Source organism: Anarrhichthys ocellatus, unplaced genomic scaffold, assembly GCF_004355925.1.
Source record: "Anarrhichthys ocellatus isolate YVR2014 unplaced genomic scaffold, GSC_Weel_1.0 scaffold117, whole genome shotgun sequence".
NCBI classification, from domain to species: Eukaryota; Metazoa; Chordata; class Actinopteri; order Perciformes; family Anarhichadidae; genus Anarrhichthys; species Anarrhichthys ocellatus.
Genome location: NW_022280147.1, coordinates 631217 through 651561, shown reverse-complemented (window position 1 = coordinate 651561; position 20345 = coordinate 631217). Strand labels below are relative to the sequence as shown.

At 42.7% G+C, this 20345-nt stretch overlaps 1 protein-coding gene and 1 pseudogene across 4 annotated transcripts; both read right to left on the bottom strand.

Moving 5' to 3' along the window:
- Positions 1 to 426: 426 nt before the first annotated feature.
- LOC116399594 (potassium voltage-gated channel subfamily S member 3-like) lies at positions 427 to 3074 on the bottom strand (annotated as a pseudogene).
- Positions 3075 to 4334: 1260 nt separating this feature from the next.
- Positions 4335 to 19791, bottom strand: wdr35 (WD repeat domain 35). 4 transcript variants are annotated; one of them, XM_031876845.1, is made up of 29 exons: positions 19700 to 19791; positions 19356 to 19443; positions 19142 to 19259; positions 18314 to 18385; positions 18087 to 18179; positions 17872 to 18000; positions 17583 to 17716; positions 16586 to 16751; positions 16355 to 16500; positions 15484 to 15609; positions 14892 to 15077; positions 14311 to 14346; positions 14146 to 14206; positions 12992 to 13136; positions 12518 to 12587; positions 12173 to 12226; positions 11975 to 12084; positions 11644 to 11863; positions 11454 to 11534; positions 10518 to 10654; positions 9461 to 9664; positions 9159 to 9305; positions 8224 to 8356; positions 7989 to 8099; positions 7271 to 7435; positions 6801 to 6941; positions 6550 to 6706; positions 6107 to 6347; positions 4335 to 5334 (listed from the first exon to the last, which is right to left on the bottom strand). In XM_031876845.1, the coding sequence occupies exons 2-29, from the start codon at positions 19377 to 19379 to the stop codon at positions 5184 to 5186; spliced, it is 3558 nt and encodes a 1185-aa protein (XP_031732705.1). In that variant the 5' UTR covers positions 19380 to 19443; positions 19700 to 19791; the 3' UTR covers positions 4335 to 5183. The 4 variants fall into 4 exon arrangements, with proteins under 4 accessions (XP_031732705.1, XP_031732704.1, XP_031732708.1 ...); XM_031876844.1 differs by having other exon boundaries at positions 19356 to 19786; XM_031876848.1 differs by lacking the exon at positions 14311 to 14346 and having other exon boundaries at positions 14859 to 15077; positions 19356 to 19786.
- Positions 19792 to 20345: the final 554 nt, after the last annotated feature.

The window sequence follows — 20345 nt, the reverse complement described above, 5'->3', positions numbered from 1 at the left end:
TTACTGGGGATATGTGTCGGAATATTTCTTGGCAAGGTCCAGTAACTTCCGGGAGTTTCTGTTGGCTAAGAAATAGTTCATGCTGGCAGTTGGATTTTGTTGCGTTTGGACAAAGCCAGGTTAGCCTCGAGTTTGGCATTTTAGTTGTCGCCATCTTGTTTTTTGGGGAACCAGGAGTGACACGAGAGGGTGGAGCTAAGTACAACAGAATGCTGAATATGACATTTTTAGTCGACCAAAAATGGACAGACAACAGACAACTCCCAGACCGGACAACACCGTGGTAGCTACCCGCCCTAAAGCATCCCCTGCTTTATGGTCTGTTTGACTCTAAATGGACCATAATGTACTAAATGAACATCATGCTGTATTGAAGAAGACTTGAAACTAGAGATTGAGACCATAAACTCATGTTTACAATGTTTACTGAGGTAATAAATCAAGAGAGAAGTAGAGTCATTTTCTCATAGACTTCTAAACAATCAGACTTCTTATTGCAACCAGATGATTCCCCTGCTGGCCATTACAAAGAATAATAGTTCAAGGCACTTCCGCTTTGGCTTCACTTTTCAGACATGGAGGTCATCTCTTGATGAGGAACTATTCCTTTAAGCCATGAACATATTTGACATCCTTGACCTTTGAATGCTAAGCCCCCATTTATTTTAGACAGGTTCATCGCGGTACATTGTGCAGCTAATCCCTTTTCCCTGCTCTTGTGTCTGGTCACAGCTTCTTTTAAAACATCTCACAAATTGTGGGTGATAAAGGAGTTTGTGGGGTTAAACGTTTTGACATTGCATGCTGGAACTCTTTCGAATACTCCTATACTCGCTGGAGAGGGTTCAGTTATTGCTTCGTCTGAGATCAATATGTCTTTGCCGCTCGTAGAACGTGGAGAATTTATTGAAGATGTTAGTAACAGGCAGAGCCACCATCAGCAGCCCACAGAGGATGCACAGGGTTCCTATCAGCTTCCCAGCTAGCGTAACGGGGAAGGTGTCCCCGTAGCCCACTGTAGTCATGCTAATGGTGGCCCACCACCAGCCAATAGGCATCGTCTGCAGCTCCGACTCTTGAGATTCTTTCTCCACAAAGTAAATGAGAGCGGAAAACATTGAAATGCCCACGGACAAGAAGAGCACCAGCTGCCCCACTTCGCTGGAGCTGTTGCGCAGTGTGGCGCCAAGAGAGCAGAGGCCAGCCGAGTGGCGAGCCAGTTTTAGGATGCGAAACACTCGCATCAACCTCAAGATCTGCACCACTTTGCCGATATTCTCCAAGCTTGGGTTCTCACCTTCGTCCATTATATCACAGGCTATAGTGACATAGAAGGGCATAATTGACAATAAGTCGATCATATTGAGAGGGCCACACAAGAACTTCTTGGCTGATGGTGCAACAGCCAGACGGAGAACAAACTCGACGGAGAAGTACAGAACACAGATGATCTCAAAGAAAGTCAGCACTGGGTTTTCAATCTCCTTCTCATTGAGATCCACTTGATGGTAGTCCGGCATGCTGTGGACGCACATGGTGACAATGGAGACGATGACCACACTTAGGGATGCTACAGCCATCACTTTGGCTGAAGTGGAGTAGCCTGGATCCTCAAGACGAATTCCTGCCAGATGTTCACACCAGGAGCCTTCAAACATGTCTACGTCGTCTCCCGAAGCCGGCAGCTCCTCCGTAGACGAGTCAAAGCTGGGGCGCTGCAGTTCATCGCTCCCCTGATCCCAGCACTTGTCTTCTGCACGCTTCATTAGTTCATGGAACTTGTTGCTGCAGCAGAAGTCCAGGTGCCGCTCCTTGATGCCCCAATACTCAATCTCTTGAAAAAATGAGACCACCCACAACCCGTCCACCAGGTGGATTTTGCCCGTGATAAAAGTTGAGAACGTAGCAGAAGAAACGTGGACTGCGGTCGAAATAGTACTCCATTTCAGAGGGACTGACGTCATCGCAGAGCTCCAGGACTGCTTCGTCGGAGCTGCAACACAGGAGGCAACCCATTCTGTGGGAATCGCTTCAGGACGTCGTGCTCCATTCGCTGTTTGAAACCGCCGACATTGACATTAATAAAGCAGTCGTCAGGGCACTGCGGATGCAGGACCTGTCCATACATCATGATTAATGTGTTCGGCTTTTCCTGGCAAGAACTCTCAGACGCTTTGTTGCCTGCACACAAAAACACTGAGGTTAGAATACCTTGCACTTTCTTGTTTGTCATTTGATCACAGCGATGTGCCGTACAGCAGAGCAGTCAAGCTTAAAGTTGCATATAAGTTACTGAGGCACCGTATCATGGAATGCTTGTATGGCAGCATCAGTTGCTGTTTATTTACAGTCCAGAGATAAAAGGTCTCCATCAGGAATTAAACTATATATGTTCACATTTCTCTTTGTGTTACACATCATGACAGTGCTCTGCCAGTCATCATGACTGTGCTCTGCACAATGCATTTGCATGCAATGAACATAAATTACATTTTTTTTAAATGTTGGATGGGTCAAAAACAGAAACAATTCTTAACATAAACACAACTGGCTCATTAAACTGAATGTATAGGCTGTCAATGACTCAAACTACAAAACTGGTGCTGATCGAATTATAATATTGGTGCAGCATTAGTGTATTTATGACACCAAGTGTGGTGAACATTTTACCTACAAAATCATCGACTTGGAACCCGTCAACAGTCATCAATACCTGCTGTCTCGCTTGTATTGTGTTACTGCGTTTCAAATAGCAGTGAAATGGCAAACCAGGGTCAGATTTGACACATTTCTGCAGCAAGAAAAGTTGGCAGCGTTTTAGAAACAAAATCATCACATGCAATTGAAAAGCGTAAAGTGAAATAAAACAGACTTTTACATGGACATTGGGAATTGTTGCACCAAATATTCGTGCGCAAAATAATACGACAAACCATGTCAATGGTCACGGCAAGGGGCTAATATAATTTATAAACTGGATGGAGTTGATCCAGCAGCATACCTGTCCGTGAGCTGTTCCTCCGGCGGCGCAGACATCTTGTAGAGCTCAGCCCGGAGTGGACGTTTGCAGTGGTGAGGTGTTTGTGATCCCAGCACGGGGCGGAGCGCACCTCCTATCACCACAGTTGATCACTATGGTTGACACCGCGATCCCCACTAATAGGCTGTTTTTATACGACTCTAAACGTTAATGCGTAACGTGCTACCGGTGTCCTGAGTGCGCCAGCTCATTAAAGGTGTGTCTGATTTATCACTGTAAATATTTGATGTCTCTTTAGGGCGATAAGTGCTCGCATCCTTCTTTAAGGGCTGACCTCTGTTCCTCATTTTGTTTTCATCATATTGTGAATACTTTTTGGAAAATAAACTGCTAAAGTAATATAATACAGTCCGGGGGGATTGAAAAGCACTGTCTAAACATTTGGTTGCAAATAAATACAATAGAATAAGACAGTATTGGGTTCAGTTTATCACCATTTGCCGGCTGATCATTGGATGTTTGGTGACCCGGCAGCAGAGGGAGGAGTGCAGGAGATCTCATACACAGTGTGTAATGTAAGGAATCACTCAGATGAATTGAAGATACCAGTGTGATGTCGTAATGTTGGAAATCATGGGGATAAAATGGTAACTCCTTATTCAAGTGTCATTTAAAAAACGACGGGGCCCAGCCAAGATTGAGTAATTCATTATTAGTCAATGTTAGTAATAATGAGGACAAATCGAGCTGCAGTGGACAACAAACCACTCTGTGCTATGAGCTCCTCCTGCAGGGCAGAACTACATTACAGAGCCCTAACCCTGCGCCTCACCGAAAAATAAAAGTTGCTCTGAAAACTGCAATAAAATGATATATTATTTTTCACTTTCACGAGTTAAACATTTCAATGAGTCATGATCATAATTAGCAAATATTAATTTTCTTTGAGTGCCAGTTTGTTAACATAATAACACTGTTGATAATTGAATTATTTTCTGTAAATCTTTTTTTTTTTGCTTAGCAACAACATTGTTTTTTTACTGTGAAAATAGCACGTATTTACCCTCGGTGGAAAACAATAGAAACCACAATTTAGAAACTAGAGGGCTCCAGATTGAAAACCTGAGACAACAATTAAAATAATAAAAATAATAATAAAAATGCACGACTTCATACTGTAATGGCTGTGCAATCAAACATTGTGGTTTTAATAGTGCCATTTTTGAATTTTGGCTACTTATTTTTGCAACTGAGGTTGAACGCCATGCCAATTCATACAGCCCACAATTTGGCATGACACAGTCAAAATGATCGACAAATTCAAAAATTCAAAAGACAAGAATCTCCCTATTGGGGCACAAGGATTGAAATATGCTAAACAGAACACTGAGTCAGACGAGACAAATTGAAAAATAACGTTCATACGATGACTGCTTATGATGGCGCATGCTACTCCTTTACTGACAGCAGATGGCAGGAGAAGACTATCAGAAGCAGGTCAACATGGATCACTGAGGCGAGAGCTTCAGGACAGTAGAGCCACGAGGATTTGGTTTTGCATTACATTCATTAATGTCGTTCGCAGCAAACATTCGTGTTGTCTGAAATACTAACCATGCAATCAATGTTGGGCTCCGGGTCCTGGTCATCAGGCTGGACGATTAGTTGGGCACTGTTCAGTGCGCAGTGGAGTTCTCAGTGAACACCACTGGTGCTGTGGGCATTGATTGCTAGTTTCCACACGGACTAGGTTGGGAAGCCTTCTGTCTTGAGTCGCTTCCACATCATGTGCAGTGATCAGGAATGTACCATGACATTAAAAAGGTCAGCAAAACACATGGTAAATGATTGTATTAATGCGACAGTTTAATAGTACACAAAGCAGTTATGTATATTCAAGTATTTTACAACATTTTAAAAAGGTAAAAAAACACATTTAACTACAAAAAAACTGATTATTCAAGACGTATAAATTGAAGCTCGTGCAACATATATTTTCTTAATATATAAGTATAAATATAAGTTTTGACTGGACACAACTTATTATGGAATGTTTCAGTTGGGGAACTTAAAGCATCAAGTTGAAAAGCAGCTATTTCTGCAAGTAAATGATTTCGGTTCATGTGCTCCGCAGACTCAAACAAATATATAACATATGCAGGTCAAAGTACAGCACAATGCGTTGAGATGTGAAAACCAAGCTTCAAGCTACAGGAGTGTGACACAGTGGGCAGCAGTTATATTTGCGGATCTCCTTCCACAGGACGCAGTGTTTACACACACTGCACATCCAGAACTGGTGCTCCTGGATCGGTAGACCCGTCACAATGCAGGTGGGCAATTTCCCTTCCGCCCTAAAAAGGAGAGACCAGTACAATTAGTACGGCCATAGAGAACGTCACAGTATGAACAGAACTGTGACATCGACATCAGAGAAAATCTATTGATTGTGTGAGCAGAAGTCATTATCTTACTGGTTGGATTGTTTTTAATTATGCATTTCATTCTGCAAAAATCAAAACAGCTGCGGAAAAAAAGTTTTTGGATTCCATGTGGATAGGATCAGAGAGATAGATGGTTTGAATTTTAATTGACGTGCAATTTATATATTTATCACTAATTATTCATATCTGGTCTGAAAGGACCTGTGTTCTGATCAATCAGCCACCGGTCGTTTATACCTTTGATCTTGTTTGATAGGTGGTCTCTATAAAGGCGGGTCCAAAGAGTCGATCAGATGACGCATCGATTGTGAATTGAAACATCTTCAATAGTCATTTGCCTGTTGGGTGCCGTAAAGCTCACAGTCGGAGCCACAAGCCAATTACTGTTGTTCCTCTCAATGTAGATTCAGACAAATCCATCATGTTTTATTATGTCTCTACTTCTCGTGGTAATCAGTGAATCTGAGCTAAGCAGACTTTACCATAGAGCATAATGACATAAAAAAAGCATTAATGTAATTGTCCAAATCTGTGTAAGAAGGAAAAACTGGCAACATAATGACTTATAAATAATATAACAATGTAATTTTGCAGCCATACAGTTTAGGAAGCTAGTCTCCTCTCCTCTCCTCTTCTGGCTCTTCGGAGCCAGAGTTAGATGTGCGCCCTTCGGTGCCCTCACCCCTCTGATGATCCGGCCAGCTCTATCACGTGGCTGTCCTTTGGGGTGTGCTTGGTGAAGATCTCCAGGGACAAGTCCTCATAAAGCTGCCGCTGCTCGAGGTCCAGGCTCTCTAGGGACTCCAGCTTGATGAAGGCCTGTGAGCATGTGCCGAAGGCTCTGTTGGCTGCGGCGCAGACGGCGAGCAGAGAGTAGATCTCCACCGCCGGGATGATGTCCTCATACTCACGCAGGTGAAGTGCTTTAATAATGGAGAAGCAGTGAAGGGTTAGAGTCAGAGGGCAATACTTAAATGTGGTTTTCTACGTAACAGTCTAAAAAGAGGGAATGCCCTACATAAACTAAATAATAGCTCACAAACTCTACTCCTGTCTTTGAGTCAGCGTGGAAAATATTGAGTCATAATTACATCATACGGTGAAGTGTCCTGTGTGATTCGGTACCTGTGCGCATGGCATTCTCCATGTAGCCTTCATTCAGCTGCCTCTGGGCAAGCAGAAAGAAGTGATACGCCTCCGCTCCACGCCAGGCGTTGTCCACAATATGATTGTCTGAAGAGGTTGCATCCTCCTCGAGCAGCCCGGCGAGCGCAGATGTCGCCTAATTACAGTTTAGTGATATTTCAAAGCTTTTGTACAAGAGAAATAAATTCATAGTATATACACGTAATCATGTATTAGTATTGAGATATTACCTCAGACGTCTTCCCTTTGGCTTTGCTCTGCTGTGAAGTCTTCACCTGCTCGTGGTAATTTTCAACGAGTTGTGCTGCCAGCACGTAGAGCTTCTTCACCCGCAGTGGTCGGGTCCCTTTCTCCGCCTCATCATCCGCTATCTGTAACAGAAGGGATTTAAGTCCATGCCCACAAACAAGCTATTCCAGCAATTAGTCAGCTACATATCAGAATAGAATACGTATATTACAGAATAATCTTTCCCTCAGTTATCAAATTGCCTAGTATCCTGATTCAAGATGTGATTCATCGTTATTGAAATTATTAACCCTTAAAATGCTGCTCCAAGGGGGCTGATGGAAGCTGAAGAAAAGAACAATAACCAGTTAGCTCTAAGAGAGTTAGAGCTCTGTGTCTGAATGTGGAAGTCCCAGAAAACACTTTTCATGAAGCTACTCAGAATCAATGAACATGAAAACATAAGCCTAACCTTGAACAAGAGTTTGGCTGCATCCAGAAAATGGTGGGCTTTCCGATACAGCTCCACTGCCTCGAGGGTTTTATTCTTCTCAAGAAGATGCGACGCATATTTGGAAAGAAGAGATTTGATCTCCTTCATGTTGTGGGTCCTGGCTAGTTCCACTGCTTTGTTCCACTGTGAGAGAATGACAACGTTCATTCAAAATGACCACATCATTACTTTTGCCTGTAGCTTTTTAAATATGGCATTTTTTCAGATGAATCTAAATTAATAGTCAGAAAAGTCAGTGCTATGACTGCAACACTGAATTGAAGTTCAGTGAAAATCAGTTTTTTTTATTTTTATAAAAACAGACAAAATGTGGCTCCCGGTAAATGGAAATGACTCATAATAGTCATAGTATATAATTACAGCACAAATGAAACATGCTTTAACATAAAGCCAGCTGTTGTTACTAAGTAAAACAGCTGCAGCTTAATTATGTATGTAAAGAAAGTTCTTCCCTTTGTCCAAACCATCTTGAGCTAGATGTTAAAATTTACATTGGAAGAGCAGCATTCACACTGGAAGGCTAAATATCCCTCAGGAGGAGGGTGGGGGTGGGAGGACAGCAGCTGCCACAGTGACTACTACAAAGCTGTCAAAGTGCGTATGAATGCTGAGGGAACGCCGCCTCATGCGTTCACTCAGAAACTCTGGCGCCACAGGTTCTCTGTCCGTCTCTCACCTGGTTCAGATGGACGCAGGTGTCAACGGCAGCTTTGGGCTGGTTGCACTTAAGGTAGGCTGTCACAGCTTGTTCACACATGCCCACAGTGGCAAACATTTGCCCAATATCCTAAAACACAGAGATGGAGACAATAGAGTGTTTGGTTTTTTGAAGGATTCAGAGCCGTTGATGTCTGAAGCCTCTACGTGAAACCCAAAGAGAAATATCAAAGACATCGGAACATTCGGCTCACCGGTAAAAGCTGATGATTCTCTGGAAGCACAGCGGTCAGCTTTTCAAGGCCGTCATAGTCCTCTAACATGTAGTAGCATTCCGCCAGCCTCTCCTGGTTACGTCCCTGAAGGTAGTACTGCACTGCATTGACCCTTCGACACAGTGAGGATTTAGATTTAAAACCTGAAGTGGAGCAAAGTTTCCTCTGATGTTTCAGTACAGGTTTACATCTTAAATGCACTGAAAGGTCGCTCTAATAATTCCTAGTGTCAATACGTGCTGTGAGGAGGTCCCATCCTAGTGATGGGGGGGAACAGAGTCATCGATCTGTGCAAGAATGCATTCTAAAGCTCAACTGAAGATCACATGAAGCTTCAGCATTTGCTGTTAGATAAATCACATAAAGTTATAGTCTTCTTAGTACAACGTCCCTGTTCTTCTTTCCCCCCCAATGTCGCACTTAATTGTTTAACTTTGGAAGGTTCCCACTTGATTTAACTATCTCAGACTAATGACGCCTCGCATTGTTGGCATTGAGGAGAGCATAGACGGACACGGCCTCAGTTTCCTGTTGGAAAGGGCTGTCTGACAGCAAGGTAAAATGGGGAGAATATTCTAAATATAGCAGACACTTTTTTAAAAGATTATCTTTTTGGCCTTCTGGCCTTGATTTGATAGTCAGGAGAGGGGGGAACAGAGGGGAAGACAGGCAAAGGGTTGCAGGTCGGGTTCAAACCCTGGCCGCTGCAGTAAGGACTTAGCCTTGGTACATGGGGCACCAGCTTTTTAGATAAGCCTTCTTTTAGTGTCTAAAATACGACCACAGCAGTACATTGCTTGGCTCCTGTGCTGGTACTCCTGTCTGTTTCTCAAACTATCCCTTAAATTATGGAATCTTGTTATTGTCATTTATAATACCACCGGAGAAAGAAAGGGTAAATTAAATTTCAATACCACTTCTGTCTGTCAGCAAAGTAGTCTCCGATTGCATTGTACGCCTGTTCCAGAAGAGTATCATCACAGTCCCCAGAGCCGGTTTTGAGCAGCTGGAGCACCCTGAACCAGTCTCCCAGCTTGATCCTGAGGCTGATGGCAAGGTCCCTGCGAGAAATAAATCAACTGTCGTCAGGCCGAGAGAAACGGTGGCATGATGTAACGCTGACATTAAAAATGACAAACAAAACCAAACTAAACAAGAACTAAATCAATCAGTGAAGGTCCCCACCAAATATGCACCAACAAATACAGCCAAGTACCTGCGGTCCATATCCAGGTACATCCGCTCAGCTTCCTCAAACCTGCTGAAGTAAGCCGCCACCTCCGCCTGCTTCATGGGCTCGCTCTGTATGTTGCCCAGCCGCTTGACGAACTCGATGCCCTGGTAGTCTTTGCAACGGACGAAGGCCTGTTCGGCCGTCTTCAGATCCAGCTTCTGGAGGGCCGCCTCAGCCAGAAGACGCCTGGCACATTCATAACGGAGATAGGGGGGGCGGTAAGCTACTATCATTAGTAGGGCTGCATGGCATGATGTGTATGCATAAATCCTATTGCTAGGATGCTATGCTATGTTATCAGGCTGTATGAAGTCAAGCCGTGACTAAGAATTTTTGTCTGTAATCAATTAGTCTGTGACAATCTCATGATTCTACAACAGTAGAACTCTAAAAAAGGTTTCCTCGAGTCACAGACTAGAAATGACTCGTAGAACTCTTTTGATGTTGCCAGATTTCGAGGGATGCTGTAAGAAGTGACACACTAGCCAGAGAACACACATAAGCTGCAGCGATCACACTGCTGCTTCACAAGATTTACCATAAATCTCTCATACTCAGCAGCAATCCTCCCAAACCGGCATAGGGTATATATGCTCCGATGAAAGACAGCAGTGACAGCAGCTATTAATCTGTGCTAATTTGACCTGGCAACGAAGCTCAAACAACTCTCGATCAGACAATTTAGGATTCATTTTTGAGAACTGATTTTGCTACTTTGTATCACTATGTCCCGTGTTTACTTTGATTAAATCACTTGTAAAGGGACATCAGGCGGCTGCCACGCCACACACACACACACACACACACACACACACACACACACACACACACACATCAGAGGGGTCCAGTAAAACTCGGTGTTCTGCCTTTTTATGTGGGAGACCAAAGCTGATTAATCCTGTGCTTCAAAGCCTCTCTTCCAATTTATTCAAAATCTGTTTGTTTTTCTTGAAATGCGTCAGATTGATGAGATTAAAACTGTTTCAACCAAACCTTTTTTTGTTGTTATCATTGTACTAGATAGAAGTGTTGCATTTACCAGAGTCTTGGGTGAGGATTGTCTTCAATGAACTGCGAGGCATCTTCAATCCCCACTTTTTCAATCAATGCACGACTGTCTCTTAGGGAGCGGATTTCAAAGTTGATGAGGTTGTCTTTGTTCGGCCTCTCTGGATCCTGTGGAGCAAGATACCACGACCGAGTGTTTAAGGAAATCAACAAGTGCAAACTGCGCCGTTCAGCACGTTCAAGGTACAACAAAATAGTTATGAGGAAAGCCTCTGCTAACACTACAAAGGGCCCAATTCACATCATTTTGCAATCAGCTGTTACCACATGAGTCAACAGATAACATCAAGACAAGTCAGTATTAAGTCTAAACAATTGTAAATCCATCCGTTTTAGGATATTTTAAGGAATACTTCACACAAAATGACCATTTGTTTATCTCACACTGTATTGCCTTGAATTCTTGAAGAAAACTTTGTTTTTCTCTCATGCGTCCACAGTAAACAGAACCAAAAAACGGAGAAAGTTCTTGATGAGTTGAAGTAAACGGAGGGGGCGGGTCTTCGCTAAAATCATATCATTTAAACGTACTACTTTTCTGTGCTAGTCCGAGAGTTTCAAATTGATTTTAGCGAGAATGCATGTGTTGTAGTGAAGTAGTGAGCGTACGAATGGATAAAGCGATCAGCTCTGTTTTATTTCTCATTTGCTTCTATGTAAAGGTTTCAGCTTGAATATTAAATATCATACATGCATGTTGCTTTTGGATCGGCTGATACGAGACAAGTTTTCTTCTAGAATTTAAGGAAACACGCAGTGAGTAGCTGATATACAAACAGTCATTGTGTGTGTGAAGCATTCCTTTAATAGCCAATATGGTAAGTATCTTGATATGAGCATAAATGGTTATGTTTCAGATTCCAACATGATTGTGTTGGGACTTTCACGGGCCATATCAAAGGTGTACCTTCATGATTTCATCAAGCAGGACAGATTTGATTTCCAGGTCTTTGAAGTTGCAAATGTAGCCAGACGTTTGGATGGGTTCCTGTTAAAAAAAGAATAATAATACATGATGGCAACAGTTGCTAAATGTTTTTTTCCACAACAATGCAAGACAATGCAGCTGACCATCACACAAACACCCGAGCACTCACCTCTGGGTCTAGGTTCCTGAACACATACATCCTGGTCTTCTCCATCATGGCAAAGAGGTCAGGATTGTCATGCGCCCACTTCATGTCCCAAACATCCTTACGCTCAAACTTGGATGGATCTCCTGCAGACGCCTGGTTTCCTGTGCCGTCGCCCGAGGAGCCACGGACTTCCAGGTCCAACAGAGTCAGAACGCCTGCAATGTCGATTATGGCCAGACGGCTAAATAGAAAAAAAATGATTAAATGTTTATGAAAACTGTGTTTGAGCTGGTTAATAATATAGATCTGTACAGCAACAAGTTTAATATGCATAACACCAATCAACGCTTGCCTGGAGTTGCAGTTCAAGGACAGATAGAAGGCTCTGTTGTTCAAAGTGTATTTCTGGATGAGAACAACATTTGGGAGGCTGTATCTATGGATGGTACCAGACTCTCGGCCCTGAAGAGCACACATGCACCCAAACACTCAATGTTTTACTTTCATTGCATGATTCAGAACTGTTGAATTGAAACAGAGCTGTACATACCACTATCAGCGTTTTATCTGTTGCTGTAATACAACAAATGGGATCTCGAGTTGCCTGAAACGGAAAAAGAGTATAAATGTTTACCAAAATGTTAACATTTCAAAAGTAAGGCTCGAGACAGTTTAGGTGAACTGAACTCTGCGACAAAGGTTTTCTTTTGATTAGACAAAAAAGGGCTTCACATACAGTAGTTGGAGAGACTAAATTAAAATGCAATGTATTAGTTTCACAGTATACTGTTCTAAAAATGGCTCAGAAGTGTCTGCAGAGTTATTTACTGATTTTGTGCTTCAACCTGGACGTTACAAAAACCTGTGCGACCTGAGAGGTGAAAATGTCTCTTACTGTGAAGGCTTTTGCAAAATCTGGACTGCTGTCGCTGGCTGCAGATGGACTGCTGTCAATGTGATAGACCCTTGAGAGGCAGGAAGTGAGAACACATGAGAAAGAGACAGCAAGGCTGACAGACTGTTGCCCTTTCCACTGAGGTGAACTGTTGTCCAGGTGCTAGGATAGCCCTGGCAGAACATTAGGTCATGCCCAGCCTGTCTGGAACCTCAGTGGCCTTTGATTCAGATGAATGGATCCTCTTCATGGCGCTGTCAGTAAATACAAACACTGAAACAGGGAGCCAGTGAACCCAAGGTTTCATCCACTGACTCACAGAATAGAGCTTTGTGCTTAATCTTGGCTCCCTGTAACTTTCCATGATCTGCTTGATGTGTACTGCAAGTTCTGACATGGCCGTTCTATTCAGTGTAGATGCTGCTCCACTGTACTGTAAATGTTAGGGCAATGCCTGAAAAAAAGACACCTCACCTCTCTCTTCCCTCCTTCTTAGTTCTGGTCACTTGGTTGATCTCCAGGGCAGTTAATTTCTTTGCCACTCTGTACTGCCACAAGTAGAAAGCCTCTTTGGATGCGGCGATCACGTGCGTCTTGGTCATGGTGACAAACAGCGGATCTGACCAAGTAGACATGTGACAGACGTAGTGAGAAAGATGAGGATCAACGTCGAGTGTGTATACAATTATGTCATTTGGGCACAAGTAAATCAATTGTAAGCACTTCTTTTTGTAATGTCATTTGGTGGATCTTGTGTGCGCCCAGCTTCTGGCATCACATTACAAATGCGGACCGATGTCACAATCTAAGAGCATTTCTACATTTGTAGTTTGCTCTTGTTACTCCATACAGTTTCAGCAGCTATTCACAAACAGTAATTAGGTATTCACATTTTATTTGGGTGGTATAAAGTTGCATAAAACATAATTCATTCTCTTGCAATGAACTATACCAAAGTACACTGAAAAAACCTGGCAATTAATGTTTGTAAATTGGTTTTTCTGTGACTTTGAACAAGGAAAAGCTCTGCATGTTTTAAGTGTGGATAAATACAAGTAGATAAAGCAAAGTGTTCTTAAACAGATACACACAAACAAACAAAAAATCCATTATGAGGCCACAAGGAGAAGGAGACACCTCCAGAAGGCCCACACAGGTTATTATTATTTACCTAGGTGCTCAATCTGAAGCCCATTCAGTCCCACTAAGCCTTTCAAATCTGCAGACTTTGAACCGTCTTGGCCACAGGCCTGAGCTCAGAAAAACATTCGGACACTTGCAGCAGAGACAGAATGCTGAATATTTGTGAGATATGAAGACGCTCGATGCGAACAGTCTGTTTGCTATAGGATGCTGTGGGCCCATGAAAGATGGAACTGTGGGCAGCAGGTGGCAGAACGCCATCCACCGTTTCTCTATAGACGGAGTGCGATGTCTCACGTTGGCTGGAAGAAATACTCAGACCGTATGGCAGATTAGGACTTTGATCAGCCCACTGTTGGGCCACAAGAAGATTACTACCAAGTTCTCCTCTGTGTGCCCACTGCATGCGAGCTCACAGGGCACATGGCTTGTTTGTGTGAGAAAATTCTCATTTTTGAATGTGTTTCTTTACTGTATAAACTCACCAATGTCAATGTATTTCGAGTCCAGTGGAGTCCCAATAGAGTTGCACAGAATCAGGACATACTGAAAAACACAGTACTGCAAAGTTATTCTAAAGTTCAATTGATGATTCTTTATCAACACAAATAGTCCTCATTCTGAGTGTGTGGTTTTAAATTGTACATTACCCTTGCATGACTCCCAGACTCTAACTCAGCATCCTCCTGTGTGGCAATGAATTCAAAAATAAAACAGCAGAGACAGCAGAGAGACATTTGTGATCCTTACTATTGCAGCTCACTCTGTGTCTTCCCCATTGTGTGTAAAAATGAGAATATATCTGGATAAGCTGGTCTGAGTCATACAGCACGTATCAAGTCAACCTGCAAGGTTTTATAGATCATTACAAGTCCTGTTGCTTTACTCTCACTGTTGCCATGTTAGGACGTATAAACGGTAAATAGACTGTACTTGTAGAGCGCTTTTCTAGTGTTTCCGACCACTCAAAGCACTTTCACACTACTTGTCATCATTCACCCATTCACACACTGAAGGAAGGTGCTAAGTGACACCTGCCTATCAGACTAACTCATTCACACACCGTAGGCACAGCTACGGGAGCAATTTTGGGGTTAAGTGTCTTGCTCAAGCCAGGACACATCGACATACGACTAGCAGAGCCGGGGATCAAACCACCAATCCTCTGATTGAAGAACCCTGCTCTCCACTTAGCCACAGTCGCCCCATAATAACCCGCAGGTGTCTGTACCTGAGGGTGCGTGTCATCTGCTTTGCTGGCTAGGATGCAGAAGTCCCCTGAGGTGGTGATGGACATCAAGCTCTTGACATACTTGACAAACTTCTCGTTGTTTTTGGTGTCCCAGAATACCACGCAGTACTCCTGGCGCTCTGGCTTTGTGTAGGCGTACACCACTGTGCTGCAGCAGTAGCCCCACTGTTAGGAGAAAGGGGCAGGTGAGATTCACCATATGTGTGGGGATTCTGAACTCTGGGAAGGTATATGATCAAACAAAAGATATGTTTCTTCATACAAACCTTTAGGTAGATATTTGTTACTTGGAAGTGACGTTCAGTAGTTATTTCCCCCCCAAATGGTCAATTTTACTGTAGGTTTTTCAGGCAGTGAAGTTATTTAGGTGTCACTGCTTTTTGAACATTTGGAAACATGATGTGAAACTATCGATAGCAATCTGTACCCTGAGCAACTGGCCAGAGCTTTAACGGTACTCATGCCAGATGAAGTATTATATTAAGTTTCTCTATCTACGAGTGTCTTCAAAAACAGTTTTTTTCCATCCTGAAACTTGAATTAAAAGCAAGCCACAAGTGTTGCTATTTACCTTATAGTCGGGTCTTATGTTGGCAAAGTAGATGTAGGAGTCCACGGCCAGACCGATACGCAGCCCTCCTCCCTCCCAGCCAACTCCTGTCATCTGCTTCCCCGGCACTTTAAGAGTTCTCAGATGCTGTGTAAACAAGAAAGAGTGCAAAATCTCAAATTTCTTCCGTCTCATGGCATTTTTATATCCCCACTGGGGTTCTCAGGGGACATGGGTATGCAAGGGATGACTTTTAATCAATTTCAATGACTTAAGAACTGCTTTGCCAAGTGATGAGATTTCTGGCTTTCAGAGTACATTTCCAACATGACTTGCATTTTCAACAGCTCGACAATGTAGAAAAACACAACAGAGAAATGTACTTCCTGTTTAAAGGGCCAGTGTTTAGCATTTAAGCATTGGCAGAAATGTATTATAATATTAATGAGTATGATTTCTTTAGTGTATAATAACTCTAAACTAAGAATCGTTGCATTTTCGTTACTTCAGAATGAGCAGTTTATATCTACATGCGGAGTGGGTGGTCTTCATGGAGTTCACTATGTTGCCCCGGCATGTTTCTACAGTAGCCCAGAACGGACAAACCAAACACTGGCTCTAGAGAGGGCCATTTGCATTCTTGCGTCCCACGCTTGGACACATGGGAACAGCTTCAGTTGGCTAAATGCCGCCAAATCCTACACACTGGCCTTTTAAATGAAATCAAAAAACTGAAACAAAACACAATAGACATTGTATTCATTATCAACTCAGTCCATTCCATGTAAATTCTTCTTTTTGGTTCCTCATAGGATACTGACGGCAGTGTACTGCTTATGCCTCGTCTTTTTGCACAAAACTCTGTGTACGGTAACATAACCTTCACCCTCACCTCTCCAAATGGCGTGTAGAACTGCACGACATTGAACTCCTTCTCCGAATTTGAGGCTTTGAGGGAACCTGCTACCGCCAGGACACTGCCACAATGATTCCACTGGATACTGACCACATTCATCAGAGTGTCGATGCACACAGGGTCTGAAGAAAAGAGCAGCAGCATAGCTCATCACCATCGGTAAACAATTCATTGAAGTGTATACACTGCAGTCTTTGAAGGTCTTACTTTCATCATTCTCATAGCGCATGACCTGGCATCGCCCACTGTAAAAACAGATGGCGAGACATGGACAGTCTGGTTCAACGTAACCGCCAGCTCCTGCATACCAGTGGATACCTGCGATACTGATCGCTCCAGTCGCATTGGCGAGACAGCTGATGGTCATTTTTATCTGAAACACAACATCAAATTATTATTTTCTATTATTTTCATGTTAGTAATTGGCAAATGAATGAATACATTTTCCCGATGCAAAGAGAAGCTTTACAAGGGACATTTGTCACATCAGTGTTGATGGTAAAGCAATAATTGTCTGGACTCCACCTCAGGGTAGCCAGGGGGCGCGCATGTTTGAATAAAGTTTTAAAAAAACAGAACTTACTTCTTCTCTTCACAAGTATTGCAAACTAGCTATGTCTAAAATATGCGTGCAGAGTATGTTATGGAAGAGGATGCATTTTACAGTGTTTTGGCTGGCTCGGATATTCAGCTGTATTTATTCGAGACAGTACACAGCTGAGGAAATGCGAAAAGAGAGGCTGAGGCTGCAGCAGGGAGGACATGGCCGGCAGGCACCGTCCAGGGGTCAGAAGCTTGTGCGCAATGCATCCTGGTAAATGTAGGCGCTGCCGGCTCAGCTCTCTGGGTCAATAGTGTGGGAATGTATTGCTTAAATTGACATGTATTTACCATTAACACTGATTGTCAGCCACATAAAGGTGGTGAATTTTCCCTTTAAGCAAGCATTGGAGTTGGTAGTGGTGAGCATGGCTGTCTGGTGCATGTTTTTGATATCACTAGCCTTTCTTTTTCCAAGTCTGACACACAGGGGCTTTACAAAAATTCACATTAACAAGATTATATAATATAGCACCATTTCAAGCCTTAAGCAGGCTAATGATTTGCCAACAATATGCGCTCTGATAATGTATAATAGACTCTTCCTAAAGCTGCTAGTTCCACTAAAATTACATTTCTATTTTACTTAGCCTTCTGCACTCACTATGAAGTTTCCTTGATTGTCATAGATGTGCACTTCCCCGTTGGCCATGCCGAAGAGGAGGATCTTGCTGTCTGGCGACCACGCCACATGAGCAAGCTGATTTCCCTTTAGCTCCTTCCCCCAAATCCGGTTTCCTACAGCAACAAAAAGGGCATTAATCCTACTGTGCATGTTCATACTCAGTATTTGAATAAAGCAATCCTTTATGCTAAATCTTGATGGAAAAATATTGGGATTGATCGCCATTTGTTAGATTTTTAGCAGAAACACTGTAAATGTGTTTTTTTACCATCTACAGATCCAACAATGACTGCTCCATCTTCATACACAATGCAGATCTTCTGACCGTCAGCATTCCAGCTCATGCTCCTCACCACCGACTTGTTCCGGTTGTTGATCATCTCCTCGTACCATGCACCTTCGGAAGGGGGGGAAGACAGACAACTGTGAAAGCCAAATTCATTACAAGACAACTTGTATTTTTGATTTGACGGCAGTAAACACCTTTGTAGAGCATCCATACAATGATGAGTCCATTCTGGTCACTGGTTGTCAGCTTTTCATACTGTTCGTTCCACGTGACCACTTGTACTGCACCTGCAAAGTGTAGTAGTCATGAAGTGTAAGATACTTTTCAAGTGGCCCGCTGCACGTCCCTGCACCACCTAAATATGTACGCTGCCTGTTACTAACATAGTATAGTGATTTGGTAACAGCTGAATTTAACTTACCACTGTGTCCCTCTAGAGTCTGGTTCATTGACAGATTACTGGGTGCAGCAAGACCTTTAAGTTTGGCATCATCTGTTGACAAAGCAGAAAAAGAGATCAGGTTCAGAACCCCAACAATGTCCAAGCAACTCTCAGTGAGGGAATCGTCAATCAACTTTTTGAAAGACCAGCATTGGAGCAGTAGTGTGGAGGTAAAACCAGCACAGAGCTTTCATTGTTTCTTTCACTTTACTGTTGGTGTTTGTTTAGCAACATAATAACATAATACCAGTGGATCTGTCCAACACACGGAGTGGACAAGGTGGTACCATTTCTACTTACAGTGACTGGACACTGAGGCACCAGAACAGAGCCAAAAAGCTTATGAAAGTTTTCAGATTGTTTTCTTACACGCTGTAAGAGCAGTCATTAAAAAAAACCTCAAATCTAAATCATATGGGTACGTGATTAATGGCTTTGACTGTGACAAATAAACTTGACTATTTTCATCAATTATTTTTATTTTCATCGTTTATACATTTATATCATCAAGTCTTACCAACCTTTGAAACTAGAAAGGGATTTCATCTAATGAAATGAGTGACAATACTCCAGTTACTTTAAGTTGGGGTTCCTCTTTTATGCAGCACACCTCTCACAGTTATACGCTGTAAAGCACTTCACATGTCAAGCAGCTTTGCATTGTGTATTGCATGTGTTTAGTATTTTCCTAATATATGGTACAGATTTTCACCATCTATGGTCGTTAGGCCTGGGGTCGCTATAACCAGCCTGTAAATCAGAGGTATTAGGACTGTGCAGGCTCTGAGTTCCATCCCCTGAACTCACCTGTCTGAGTTTCTAGCTTGAGCACTCTGAGGAGACCATCGTCTCCTCCGCAGGCAATGAAGCCTTGATCTTTGTTCCAGGAGACACATTTTAGATGGATATTGTTGGGGATAGCAATCTAAGAAACACAAGTCACATTGTTAACCAACACTCTATGTTTTAACAAACGTATTGATAGTTGAGTTAATGTTAGGTGGCAGCAGCGCAGACCCACCTTCTTGCTGAGGTAGATAAACATGGCGGTAGTGCTAACGTAACAGACCTCTACCAATCCGAAATGAATTGCTTACTGCGTAGGTATACTAGTTAACATAGAAAGACACCAACCACACGTTAATTAGCAAACTAATACTAGAGTGAGCTAACTTTTTCAACCTAGCTATGCTACATCACTCAGCCTCGGTCTGATCGATGTTAGCATACACCGTTAGCTTTGCTAGTAAATTGTCTAACGGGACAGTTAACGTTAACATACCAAGTACCAACGACGGTAACGTTAAATGTAGCCTCTTAAATTAACGCTACGTCTATAGCTGACAACGTAAGCAAATGTATTACAGAAAAACGGTTCAAATACGACGTTTCATTGCTTGTGTTGGAGGACTGCAGTACTCAGAAGTTGTAGCTTCATTCGGTCTCCCGTGGTAACCGTAAACCGGAAAAGGGTTTAGGGTCTTTCTGGTAATTGTAGTTTTTCATGTTCGCTTTCTGGTGATGGGCATTCTTTTGAGGATCCGTCCATTTGGCTGCATCGCTTGTGAGCCGCTAATTTGTTTATTATTTGGGACTTAAATGTTCTGCTACCAGAGGAAAAGCTCTGCACTTTATTTAGCATACTGTAAAACTGCAGTAGGCTCCATACAGTGGTTCTACATGATTGAATGAATGCATGACAAAAGCTTAACCCAGGGGCGTTTCTAGGATTGAAAGACAGGGGGGGGCTTAGCCCCAAGGGGAGTGGCATGTTGGCAATTTCTTTTGGGGCCCATTTGGGGCCGTGGATATCCATTGTTTCAGACAGTTCATAGATTGGTTCAATCAGAAAGAGTGTGATTTTGCTCTGTAGTTTTGCTTGCATTCAGTATATGATAACACAAGAGACAGAATTTCAGGGTCATAGTGAAATTTGACAACACAAATATGAACTTTTCTCAAATAAAGAGAGAGAAATAATTTTCCTGCTTGTAAAGGAAAGACGGATAAA

Excerpts from the sequence above, each read along its gene's own strand:
- wdr35 (XM_031876845.1), bottom strand. The coding sequence starts at position 19,379 with ATGTTTATCTACCTCAGCAAGAAG. Across the intron at positions 14,347-14,891 it reads CAGATGACACGCACCCTCAG|GAGGATGCTGAGTTAGAGTC; the intron begins GTACAGACACCT and ends ATTGCCACACAG. Across the intron at positions 10,655-11,453 it reads TGCTTGATGAAATCATGAAG|GATCCAGAGAGGCCGAACAA; the intron begins GTACACCTTTGA and ends CTTGCTCCACAG.